Below are 14185 nucleotides of genomic sequence, written 5' to 3' on the forward strand. Positions count from 1 at the left end.
TAACATGGCAGCATTAATATGAATGCTGTATCTAAAGCTTTATGAAGTTGTACTTATGTTAAGAGAATATTGTTTTTTACTTATTAATATGTACATTCAAGCAACAGGGGACACAAGTTAGAATCAGGTAATTAGTATATTAATAGGTAATAATGATTTTAAATGCAGCCTTCACCTCACCTATCCATACTGTTTCCCTAAAGGTTTTATCACAGGAAAAATCCAACTCACACTGTACGTTGAGCTGGATGGAGGAGTTGGTCATCCCCACCACATTCTCTGCAATGCAGGTCAGTTGGAAGTTGTTATCATCCCGGCTGATGTTGAAAAGCGTCAGGTTGATAGAGTGAATGTTCGGCCAGTACACGTTAGACTAGGGACAGAGTGGGAAAGGCACAGAGAATGAGGCATGTTTGAGATATACTCTACAATTATTATACAGACATTATATTACTTGGGTTTGAATCTTTAATTACTTAATTAAAACTACAGTTAATTATTCATCGGTTGAGGTCCTGCTAAAAGAAACACAATAAAGTGAAGGAGTACACACTAGGAGTGGGAATTAATTACTTAGGTGATTTAGTCTGGTCTTACTAGTATATAGCTAGAATTACAGGCAGGAATGGAAGGAGTGATTAACAGCTTTACACCTTTGGCCAGCCAAACACAATGCTTATGTTTCCCTTCTTGCCTTTGCTTGGCCAGGTCCCCAACTCTTCACTCATCCCGATGGGATAGAGTATCCATCTACCCTAAAACATCAAGCCTGAGGCTGAAGTAACTTTCATCTGTAAAGTCACTGGAAGCATTAAAGACACAGATGACAAATTCAGCAACACGGCAATTTCAGAAACTGCGGTTCCCCTCTTCTCGCTGTTTATCTCTGCTGTTGTTGTTGTCCCTGGGGCCTGTCTCAGGGAGCGAGATTAGTGGGTGAGCCAGCTCAGGCTCACAGGCTTATTTTAAACAGGGCGAGATCACCATGGTAACCTGTGCTGCAAAGCTAATCAGAGAACTACAAAGAAGGTTAAGCCAGTTCTTTGAATGGGAATAAGTGAGTTAACTCAATTTGCTGATGATTTGACTCCAGGTCCTACAATCCGACGGCGCTAAAGTCCGGGATTATTCACAGTTCCTATAGATGAACTTATTTTCAGATAGAAATGTATAAATATAAATCTATACTTTATAATTAAGAACATAAAATGAATGAGAAACCTAACAATCCCTTGACATGATATGATTATCATGACTCATTTAGACAACCACAATAATATAAAGTGGGCTCCCTTAAAGAAAAAGCTCTATGTTAAGTTACAGCTAAAGACTCCACTGTCCAACTGCATGCTGGGAAGATTCTCAACACATCTATGCCACTGCAATCACATCGTCAGCACCCAACCTCTCATACGAATTCTTAATGCTATTTTCCACTTTATTTCAAAATAAGAGCAGAAGATAACATTGTTTACCATTCCAAATCCTCAGACTAATCCCAGAAAACTAGATTATTTTCTAGATTAGATGGATAAAAATTAACAGAATTATTTTAGACCACAATTAGTAATTAGTAACCCACATCTGAAGAACAGAGTCCTGGACTTGGACAAAAATGCAGCAAAAGCTCAAAAGACAAAGCACAAACCCTGTGTTAACATCAAAGGAAACTAATACTTATTAGTTACTTAATTTTAAGCGTGTGTGTGTGTGTGTGTGTGTGTCTTACCAGGTGTGTGTTGATAGAGTGCAGGCCACCGACAGTCCAGTCCACTTCAGGCAACGGTGATCCGGATCCATTGCAGCTCACCGTCACATTGTCGCCTTCCATCACCAACACACTGCTATGGCTCACACTGATCTCTGGTAAGTCTGAACACACACACACACACACACACACACACACACACACACACACACACACACACACACACACACACACACACACACACACACACACACAGTCATGTTAATACAGTCATGTCCCTTCCTTTGTATACATATTTTTACACCTAATCAATTAATCACTTTTCATTTATGTAATAAAATTAGAACAGAGGAAGCAATGAGCCACACACACTCTCACACACACACACACACATTAGATGTCACAGGGATGAGTCACCACCAGGAGATAATACTGCAGAGTATACAGCCTCTGTCAGAATCAACACACAGCTCCTCACATCAGATTCACCCTCTGAACTCTGTCACACCTTCTCCTCTTCCTGCCTCAACTTGTCTCCCTGCTCCTCTTCTCTTTCCTCTAATTTACCTTTAACCCTTTCCCTCCTTCTCATGCTTTTCCTGTCTCCCTCTGTCAGCCATTCTCCTCTGCACCCTCCACCTTTTTCCCCTCTCCTAGAGAATGCTGTCCTCCTTTCTGTCTCTTCCCTCCCTCCCTGTGCTTTTTCATTTCCTGCTTTTAGAAATGCAGATCACACTTTCCCTCCTCGCCTCCTCCTCCTCCTCCTACTCCTCCTCCTCCTCCCCTGCTCTTACCACAACTGTGGATGTACATGTTGTGCAGTCGTATCTTGGAGGCTCCGTTCCTGCAGTACAGCTGCTGCGTGTGGAGCCCGGCCTCTCCTCTCTGCTGCCACAGCTGGATCCAGCGGATATCACAGCCGCAGTCGAACACCACGCCGTCCAGACGCCTTGAAACACAATAGAAAAACGATGTAATAAACTGTCTATTTAACTTAAGATACAAACAACAGATGCTTTCCATACACTTATCTAGAATAAAAATACACGAATACCAGCTGCAATGATACGGCTACAAAATACAAACTCAATGCAGCAGAAACAGAGATGTCAAAATCTGACACCTACATTACCCACACTATGACTTCAACAGAGTTTGAAGGGTTCATGTCGCCTCCCGTAGCAGACATGGGGAACAGGAGTCTACTCACTTTTCTCTAATTCCACAACCCCAGACTCTTTTCATTTTCAAATGACATGACATGAGCTTATTCATCAGCTTCACAAGGCTTTATACAACTTTTTACATTATACATTATACAATACAATGAATTTATACAAGTTTTTTTATAGTAATGTGAAGGAGTCGTTGACATTCACTATGCCAAAAAAGTCTTACACTGGACATTTTATGCAGGATTCCCAAGAATTCTTGTTAGAAACCTCAAACCACCTACTTCACATATGAGGCTGAAATGGAAGCGATAGACAGAGCTTCTCTCAATATGCATGCAAGGTTTCCCCATAGGCCAAATATTTTTTTCATCTACACAATGAGACATAAGACAGCAACGTGCTATACTGCAGATTAGTGCAATATGTTCTGTAGACTAGTTTCATGAATATTCAAAAAAGAGATGTTATTGTCTCTGTAAATGATTCCTTGATTTGACATGTTCACATCAGAGCTAACAGCAGCATCTGTTGGCCACTAGTCACAGCAGCTTCATTAGTAATGGTGCAGCTTCATTAGTAGTGAGTTATTTTATACCTCACACATACAATCCTCACTCAGTAGTTGGCACTGAAGCTGATCCGTCCTCTGTTGTTGTTCATTATCACTGCTAATAATATCATTACTAAGGAAGACGCTACGATAAACACAGATACAACAGACACAAGTTTTGCCATGTTTTAAAAGAGTTGGATTTAAACAGGTCAGCAGACAGGAGAAGAAAACAATCAAAGCCTACACTGTGACATTCAAATGGTAGGAGGTCAAAGGTCAAAGCAATATTCTAGCTATCCGTTATATCCAGTCTGTATTAATGGCGGGCAGGTATCATTAGGTTCCTCTTTGCATTCATTTAGTTCTCAAAGCTCAGTGCAGCACCGAGCCACATTATTCACCACTGTACGCCACTTCTGCATTTTGCATATGTCCAATTTGGAGGCGGTGATTGGCCAATTTTGTCAAGATGAATGCCTGTCCAAACGTCCTTGACAGAGGTCAATAAGATATTGCAGAAAGCATGAATAATGTATGTAGTATGTCCACCAAACTGAAAATAATGAGAATAGATTCCCGCAGGTGGATCTCTCTTATTATCAGGTGCTCACTGGATCTGATACTGTAGTTAGAGCAGAGCCTTTTCATATTCACTATTTGACAGCTTTCCCCCCTGAGCTATCTCATACTGCTAGAAGGTAAAGAAACAACACTAAGCCATTATGAACTCGTTTGCTCTTTGATTACTGCAGAAAACCTATCCATCTTGTTAATGATTATTAGCAGTGATTGTGTAGTTTATGATGTTTAAGGAAGTGTGAGGTTTGTGTGTCTTGTACTAATATTTTACTCAATCAAAGCAAATTTATTCTCAGGGATAAAAGAGTCAGAGAAAAAAAAAATATAGTATAGTATATAGTCAAATGAATGAATTAATTAATTTTCTTCTGATTTCAGCCATCTGAATGAACATCCGATATTTATTTAACTCCTATGTATTGTGGAGGACATATAGCTACTGTGATAAGGAAAATCTAAATAAATAAATTCTGTTAAATGTTTTTTTTTTCATGGACATTCCTGTGTCTCTATTAGTTATATAATTATCACATATAAGTTTCCAGAAAACATACAGTATAGGTCATTATTAGGGAATTAGGGACCCATAAATGTAAGCATTACCATTTCATTTCCATACATAAAGGTCTAAATATTGTTTTAAAGACAGTTGAAGTAGAAAGAGGAGTGGTGTAATGTGGAGTATCTTGTTCATCTTTATTCATTTTGTTGGCCTTAATGTAACAAAATTTAAATATTTCTAGTCTAAAAATACTGGAATCAGGCTAAGTTAACATTTGAGAATGCCACAATCTGAATCACCATTAAAAATTAAATATCACACAGTAACTAACAAGCAAAAAAAAACCAACTGAAATTAATGTAAATGTGCGTTCAGCGACATGTTAATGTTAAACTTATTAACCTTTTTCACTCTGCAGACAGCTCCTTACATGCTGGTGCAGAGAAAAACATTCACTGTAAAAGGTTTTTTATTTAATGCTGAGCAAGGTGAACCACAAGGGATCAAAGCTCACCACAGCAGGGAGGCCCAGGCTTTCCCACCTTATACTGTAATTATGGTAATTGTTAATAAGAGCATGCATTACCTCCATACATTCCCTACTATTCCCCTGGGTGAGGCTGATCAGTGCCAACACGCTGCCACACCGATACAGAAAAAAGGTGACAAACGCAGGGTATCGCATTTAAATACGAGAACTGCTGCCCTGCATTTCAAAACGTGTGCCCCCTGTGTGCACGGCACAGTTCACTTCTACCAGCTAAACAAGGTGGAAGGCAGCAAAAGAGGAACACAGCAAACTGACAACTGCAAGATGATGCATGTCTGGCGGAGAGCACATTCAACTTAGAAATGAACAAAAGCAAACATCAGTGTGACCCCAGATACAGAGAGCTAACAGGATGATGTTTCCTTGAAGCTGGCTAACGATCCACCCTGCTACTCCAGAGGAGAGGTAATGATTACCACCAGAGGCTGTTTTTCTGGGAAATGTACACACAGGTGCTTTGGCTGAGGAGCCGTGGATCACAAGCAACAATAAGCTATATACCGCACAGTTGCTCACACGCTTTGATCTCAGCTTGAATACACTGCTTCCTCTTTTTATACTGTTGTCAGGAATTATTTTAGCTTTTCAAATCCCGCGTGTTTAATAAATTGCCTTATTTGGTTTATTTTTACCACAGTATCACAGATCCTGGGTGTGACTGTGTGCTGCGGGGCCTGTTTCCTGAGATGCCTGGCTTTGTGGTAATAACACAGAAAGATGTGTTGTTGTTGTCACTCCTGGTATTCTGCTCGTCACATCGGTAGTCACTTCTACCACAATACAGTACAGCTAGATGTCAATGCACATTAATAAGACAATGCGTTTGTGAATTTCTGTAAATATGAATCTGTGTGAATCTATTTCCAAGTCATTGAAATGTCAAAGTTCTCTGCTGGGAAACGGTGGATTTCTCCCTTTGGGATGGAAATGAGTTACTGCTCCACATGAAGGAGTTAAATTGTCTTGGGGTCTTGTTCAAGAAGGTTAAAATGAAGCGTGGGATTGACAGGTGGATTGGTGCAGCGTCAGCAGCAATGTTGATGATGAACTGGACCAGTGTGTTGAAGAGTTAGCTGGGCCATAACATGAAGCCACGAGTCTCCATTTATATAATATTTCAAACGCAAAAACATGTGACCAAATGTGAAATGATGTGAGCAGTATGATGATGATGTACAAGAAGGGTTGTTTCATTGCTTATATAGTGTGGGGAGATTCATATACCATTACCAGACATTCAGCATTACATTAACAAGTTGAAATCATCCGTTCCCCAGCTACAAATCACTTTCTCTTTTCTTTTAAAACACTGTACCATTGTTCTAAAATGCTAATATTAAAGGATGCATCTAACTAGGGATCACCAGCATTAAAATTAAAATTGCAAACAGTGTTGCTCCTTAATTTCCTTTTTCTTTTAAATGGATCATCTGGTGAGGATGCTGAGCTTTAGTCTAGAGATGTGCCTCATTCAACACTGTCTTGTAGAAATTAAAACTAAACAGCAAGCGCACAATAATCCAATATTATGGTTATGTTCTGATGTAAGAGAATTTTTTAAATTAATGAAGCACTGCATTTATTACTGGAAACCAAACTGCAAGAGAGTGGTTAGGGTGGATGGTGTGTGTGTGTGTGTGTGTGTGTGTGTGTGTGTGTGTGTGTGTGTGAGCAGCTAACCAAGTGCTGTGAATGTCTACATCCAATCATAAAACAGCTATAGTGACAAAACTGGATATTTTATTGGAAGATCGGACATTTTGGTGGAGATGAAAACTGGATGACGCACATCGTTCTAGATAAGTTCCTCTCAGCTCCTCTCTCTGTGTGTTGTGTTTTGTGGCGTAGTTGTTACATTTACATTTGTTAGAGGACTTTTGGTGACCTTGCCAGGAGGCACAGGTTACCATGGATACAGCATTGATTGTATATGGCAACAGCTAACCTGCTATTAGCTGTTAGTCCTGCAGAACATACGGTCTGATCCTGGAAGAAGAGCTGAAATTCACCAGGAGCTGAGGAGGTGGAGGTGTGCAGCAGGAGAGAAGTGCTGAGAGAAGCTGCTGGGACGAGTCATCTGCACTGATCACGGACCAGACCGGACACGGCTGAAGGAATTCAGTGGTGATAAACAGACAAACAAGGCGCTGCTGCCATCTGACTTCTCAGTCTCCATCACTTCCAGCAGACTCAAGTAACCTGGAGAAACTGATCTGCTTAATTTGTTAACTTAAAGGACCCTGTCCATTCATTCCCACAGACGTTGTTATCTGCTGTAGCTCACCTCTCTGATTGTATAATGCTATTATTTTATATTCTGTATCTGTATGTTTGTACTATACAGACTTATTCTCTGTCTTTGGCTGGAAGTAAAATCTGTTTTTCTATGTACACTTTATTGATCTGCTCACAATTAATGTATTTAGGACTTGCTATTTACTTTGCCAACAAACAGTTTTCTCTGTGCATTAAAAGGAAACATAACCCAGTTGTGATTATATTCCGAGAGAACTTATTGTGTCAGCTGGGAAGTAAAAGTAAGCTGCAGAAGTAATTATCAACAAACTACTTACTGTAATCTTACTGTCACTGGAAACTCCACGTGTGTTGTGCTGGAACAGAAAACCTGACAGGCATAGCAACTTTTATTGCCTGTTTTTTTTTAATCACATCTTTCAACAAGTTTCATTTGTCCTATCTTTGATGAAAATCACATCTTTGCTGTTGTGTTTCTGCACTACACCTCCCATACACCACTTGTCACTCAAACGCCATGGCCAGTCTTGTCATTATTATTATAGCATGGAAAAGAGCTAATCTAGCTGTCACGCCATTAGACTGGCTTCTTGAGTCCCGCAGCAGCTGATTGACAGTCGGACATCTATTCATAGGCAACAAGCTGATTAAACAGATGCAGCCATTGCTCTCATTTTTACTGCATGTTTGCTACAGCAGAGCTGCACCGCTGCGCCACCGCTGTCAGTAACTTCAAATACAGCTCAGTTTTAATTGCACAGCAGTAAGCACAGGGGGAGATTAGCATTTAATAAAGAATAGTATAAAACAATCAGAAGGAATAAATGTAGAAAAAAAAAAAACAACTGAGCGTTGACTCAACCAGTGTGAAATTCAGTGTAAGAGCTATTATAATATAAGAATTTCCTAAATTTGCTAAACAGCTACTTTTTACAGCACTGCACACAGTGTGTATCATTGCTTCACCACACTCCTGGCTGTTGCTGGACTGGCTCCTTCATTCTCACGCTTTATCTATAGCCTAGTCATGGATAAAGTAGCACACTGTGAATAAACAAATCACCGTTTTTGTCCCATCATTGCTTTTCCGTAAAGCTACAGCCACTTGGCCGGTCAGCCTCCCTGCAGGCTTTCTAACTGCCTGACTTTTTTTTTTTATTTTTTTTTTTCTGTTTTAAACTGCTACAGAATAATTTGTCTGAGGAGCCAGACCTGACTTTTGGCTTATCGACAATGCCACCTGCACCGCAATCATGTAGAGGAGAGGGAACACCCGAGTCAGGTCAGGGAAGGCTCCAGGTAGGAAAAATGGACAAAGTGAGAAGGAGCTTAAGCGCATTTTTTTTCTTTGGTGTCACGGATTTTAAGGGAATCGTTAGATACTTTTGGAGGTTATTTTTAGAGCATGGGTGTTTTGAGAGGTGCTTTATGCCAGCATTCACATCAGGGGGATGCTATACTGCAGCACATTTCATGGTGAGCTTCCTTTATATTTACCGGTTTTAGTTAATTCATTTCTGTTTTGTACCAGTTACCTTAATTGTATATTTTATACATGGTTGACTGACTTAACCACATCCTTTATGAGCTGTTACACCCAATATGACACAAAGCAGCTCTCAAAAAGAGCAACTAAACACAGGTTGCTACGCTGCCATTTTAAAGAAGAAAGTTCCACTTTGTCTCGAGTTACACAGCTGTTTTCAGCAATTAAGCTCTGAAGATCTACTGCACGGCACAGGTAGTTAGTGACTTGCTAGTGAACACAGTGGAACTTCAAGCAGGTAAAAAGCCAGATCTTTTCAAAGAGTTTCTTGTTTTTTTCTTTTTTTTTTTTTTGACTCAACAGTGATAAAAGGAGGAGAGGAAAAATAAATGCTAATGCTGGTTCTGGATGTCTGCTGCATTTGTACAAAGGCAAATGCTTCAGAAGACGTTTGCCATATCTGCAAGTCGTGTGTTGTCAGCCTGTTGTGCAGCTTCCACGCTGCCTCAAAAAAAAAAAAAATCTGTGAAGATTTAATTGACTGCTAAGCAATAGGCTACAATAGCTCTAATACACACAGAAGGAATCCGCTGTTTATCTTTGTCGGCCTTCACTTTCACTTTTATTTCCTAAACCTGGTTGACTCAGCAAAAATCCTATTTACTCAGCTCGGGACCCAGGAGCTGCCCATTTTAACTAAAGCCCTCTAACTGAGCGCTAACCATTATTATTCCGGGCCAAATGCCTCGCTCCAGCATAACTCAACACTAAGGCCTCTACTTTCATGCCAGTGCACACCTGGCAGAGTCACAGACACAGGCAGGTGCAGGTGTTGTTGTTTATTTGGTACAGTTTAGTAATGTCATGGCTTCAATAAGGCCCTGCATGAGTAGAAGAGTGTGCACTGGTGCACTGGTACATGTGATATTACTCATGGGGGAGATGTTTCATATTTATTTTTATTATATGTTGTGTGTGATACTGTAAATTCTTAAATAGTTAGTGGGCGCCTTATTGACCTCAGATACTGAAAACTAGGCTTTTCTTTTGGGTTGGTATATGTATTGATTAATTATTTATTTATTTATATTTAATAAAATCATTTCTGTCAAGTTGATGGGAAACACACATGGTGTTGATTTACAGAGAGGGTTTTGAGCTGGTGACCTATTTCATGTGGAGACCACCATCCCCAATCCAGCTTTTTCTACCACGTTTAACATTTTTATATTCCCCTTTCCCCCTTTGCAAGTCACTCTTTGATGTTTTGGACCTGTCTGTGTAAATGCTGTACGATTTAGTAAGAGTTTGCCCAAAGTGCTATTGGTCCCTAATAAAATCAAGGTTCAAATTTAGTAATTTACCTGTCATAGAGTCATTGGAAATGTAATGTTTAATTCATTCTAATCCACTGGCAGTTATATCAGAAGATTAAAGGTTTGATCTATTCATATTGCATCCATATTCATAGAAAAACCCATTTTGCAGTGAGAGGCGTAAATGTTTGACTTTGCGTCTGCCCCTGCTTCCCAGAGAGCCGGGATTAAAGAAGCGCTAACCGAATAAGGGGATTCGGGATGCACGTTGCCTCAGGCAGATCGCTTTAGTTGCTAAAGGAGGAGGGCATTTTCCTCTTTTTGGGACCAGACAGAATGAGCTTCCTCGAAGACGGTGCTATTGGTAACTGCCTCTAACTTTGCTTCAGATTCTCTCCAATAATATCACCCTGGAAGCCACAGAGGCGGATTTAGCATTTAGCCGCCCTTTTCTCCCCACTGCCTGTCTCAGGATTGCGATGGCTGGGCTGTGCAAGATGCTGCAGTAGCTCGGAGCTTTTGGCTAAAGGGCACAGAGACAAAGAGGCAGAGCCGATTATCTGACTCATCTGACTCAGGCGGCACACAGCAGACGTCTATTGTAAAGCTTCAGTGTGATGTTGGGGCCTTTTCACAGGAGCCACAAAAGACTTGAGATTATTGAGATTACCCTGATAGTATTGTCATTGTTACTGATATTAAGATATTGCACGAAGTATGAAATATCTGCGCAACCAACCTGCAAAAACAAGCAACTGTTTTGCTGTACACTTTTCCAGGACTGATAAGAAGTGGCTGATAAGGGAAAAACACACTTGACATACATTAACTGACAGGAACTACTTTAGTCTCTTCACTTTTAACTATCACCTCATCATACAAGTTCAGTTCAGTTCAGTATTCAGTATTATGTTGGTGATATTCTTTGAGCCCTGCTTTGTGTTAAATCAACTGAATAAACAACTCTTACATTCTTTTTCTGATGAAACTACATGGGTATTTAAGTACTTTCTTGTTTTACCTTTTTGGTCTGCATTTTTAATATGTATAAATTATCCCGTTCTTAATTGTAGTTCGTGCCTACATCACTTCCCCCTCACATAAAACTTGCGAAAGCAATTTGAGAGACTCTTCAAGTACGACTGGAATAAAACAATAGAGCCTAATAAAATATACAATGGATTAATCAGTAGAAACATTGCCATTGTAATGCCCCTGAAGGACCTACAGTGTAATTCTAGGCTGCATTTTCTACTCATAGCAGGTCGCTGTCACCGACGAGTTGCTGCTTTGAAATTGTTCCGCTTTTGTTGCTAAAAAGAGGAGCACAATTACAACAGCATTGCCTAGAGTGACTGAGATAACCTGGTGTAGTGACAGCATCATGGCAAAGGGCCACGCTCTCCTTTCGTCACATAAAACGGAAATTATTTCAGCTGGTTTGATCTTCCTCTATTTACATAATATCAGTGTGGCTCAGCAGCACGGGTGGGCACTTATTACTGATATGGTATTGTGTATTATTCTAATAATTAAAGGCAATAGCCACCCGGTGAGCGGGCTTCATTCAGCGTGATTTAGTGATTGGCACTTACTAAGCTAATGTGGTTTGGGTGAACACGTAGACACAATAAAGAGAGTAATGATGTCAGGGCCACGTCGCAGACTTTGCCCATGATAGAGTGACTCATTTCCTATTAGTGAGGCCTGATTCCACATGGCTTCCTTCTTGCATAACGCCTCGGCCCACGTCTTTGCCGCCACGCCACTCCAACTGACACCTCTTAACCAAACACACCAAATGGAATAGACATAAACCCTCACTCCTCATCAGCATGCACTGCAGAGGCATCACCCTGGCCCTGTTTTTTTAATGTAGAACAACAAAGACACCATTTGTACACATCTAAAATGGTTGCTTAAGTAGAAATAGGATTGCACATCACAGCAAATTGTGCTCTGTGAGCTGTACTGTTGATCTGGGGGGAAAAATGCAATCTGTGATGCAGAAGTTATTTTAGTTTATTGCTTGTGATGTAGTTGTAGTATTAGGTTGTTTAGGCTGGAGAACTTGTCAGCACAACAGCGGTGTTGTTGTGCGAGGTGCAAACACTGATATTTTACTTGTCCCAACAAGGTTACGGGTTCCTGCATGTCCGGGCATTGAACCCGTAACCTTCCAATGACAAGCTCGCTTGACCACCACTCCTTGATAGCACGTTTACGTCAAGACAACAAAATCAAATGCTGCTAAATGTTGAAGTATGTGATGTCACTTTTTACTAAGTGATCACCACCTGCTTCCAACCAGTGAGAGGAAAACACAAAGACAGAAACGCATCATGTAAAATAACCCATTGGCAGATTACTCTTAGAACAAAGATGATTAAGAAAACACCTTTTCAGAGCCTTTGAGTATAATTTGGAAAGCTATATACATACTAGTATATAATGTACCTAAGAAATGATATGTTTAAGGCTGAGACAAAGCTGCAGCAGCAGCAGCAGCAGCAATATGAGAAGATAAATGCCAGACTAGCTTACACAAAAGCCCAGTTGGACAGCTGGTAAGACAACAAAAGTACAGAACTTCTACAATCCAGTGAAGAATGAAATTCACAGCCCAATAGCAGGCACAATGAGGGATTCACAGACCCATCTGCCTCTGATGAGGGACCATAGTGATATAACACTTGTGTAGCACTGGTATGGGGTCTAGTGTGAAATACTTCCCACACAGGACGGATAAGAATGAGTGTTCTGTAAAATTGGTGGGTCCTGAGAGTGCGAGGGATAAGTCTCGCTCAGGATGACAGCGTAAGCTTAAAGCCCCAAAAATGCAAAACTATAGTGTGAGTGTAAGCGGGGCTTTCCCTGTGCTCTGCTGCCTTTAGTGTACAGCAGCAGGACTACCCCACATCAGCATTGTGCTGTGTGCTCTCACAGGACCTGCCCTGCTTCTACCTCTGAAAATAGCACAATAAGGAGGCCTGCTTGAAAACAGTCTTATCATATTGTGCTTTACCTCAGCTTTATAAGGCAGGAGGCGCAGGAAGCAGCGCCAGTGCTCAGGGCACAGCAAAAAGGTTCAGATGATGGACAGTCCTGACAGATGTAATGATGTGTAAATTACAAGCCGGTCGACATTGCAATGTTCTCCCCGGTGGTGATAGAGCAAACTCATTTCATAAACACAATGATCACTAAAATATTCATAGCAGACAGCAAAATGGGGTCAGACTCTCTCCTCCTACCAGGCCATTACACTTCCTTTGTGTGCGTTAATTAAGTCAACAAATGAGTTATAAGATCCCAATGCCACTATACCGCCTATAGGTTCAGTCTGCTTCCATGTGCAGAGACAAATTAGGGGTTTTGTACAACAAAGACAGGAATTATATTAATAACGGCACGCAGTGAAAACAGTTTGCACTGAGGCAGATAGTGCAGAGAGAGCGCCGATAAATTGCTCTAAAAAAATACAAACCAAAGCCAAAGAGAGAGATCAGACGAAGGAGGAAGACTTACAGCTCGGAGATTTGGAGGTGCTGGAAGAGCTGCCACGACAGTGTGGTGAGAGGATTCTTTGACAGGTTTCTGCAGAGAGAGAGAGAAAAAAAACAAAGATTCAGGTAAATGAAATTATTGTATTTCAATTATTTTATATCTCTTGCTTAATGACATGTCTGTTCTGTTATAGTCCATCAGTGTTTCAGTCTGTTCACATTTTCACATCTCAACAACAAATCATTCTACAGTGTTTGGATGTATGTTTAAGATAAACTAAAACAAAATGTAATCAAATTCTAGTAAAAAGAGAGCAGAAGGAGCATTAATGCAGGCCTGTGGGATACACAGGCCTGCATTAATGGCTGAAAATAAGGCAAAGTCATATTGACAGAAAAAGGGAAACAGGCCTGGTTGAGTGTAGCTCTAGGGCTCAACTAACTCAATAAAAGAAAGTTGACCGCTTTCAAGTCAAATAATTCAATTGACTTAGGGAACCCCTACGGCTCAGGAAGCCACTAAATTCAATAGCAAACAGCCAGAGACTAGCATG

At 40.6% G+C, this 14185-nt stretch overlaps 1 protein-coding gene across 2 annotated transcripts in view; it reads right to left on the reverse strand.

The window, feature by feature from the left end:
• ntrk3b (neurotrophic tyrosine kinase, receptor, type 3b) overlaps positions 1-14185 on the reverse strand; it is a 153169-nt gene that overhangs the window by 79205 nt on the left and 59779 nt on the right. For both annotated transcript variants that reach the window (XM_026377628.1, XM_026377627.1), the window contains exons 4-7: positions 13654-13722; positions 2503-2657; positions 1730-1872; positions 232-373 (exon numbers count right to left, since the gene is read on the reverse strand). In XM_026377628.1, the coding sequence (XP_026233413.1) occupies positions 232-373; positions 1730-1872; positions 2503-2657; positions 13654-13722 (509 nt within the window). The remainder of the gene's footprint in view (positions 1-231; positions 374-1729; positions 1873-2502; positions 2658-13653; positions 13723-14185) is intronic.

Source organism: Anabas testudineus, chromosome 3 (genome assembly GCF_900324465.2).
Source record: "Anabas testudineus chromosome 3, fAnaTes1.2, whole genome shotgun sequence".
Classification (NCBI taxonomy): Eukaryota; Metazoa; Chordata; class Actinopteri; order Anabantiformes; family Anabantidae; genus Anabas; species Anabas testudineus.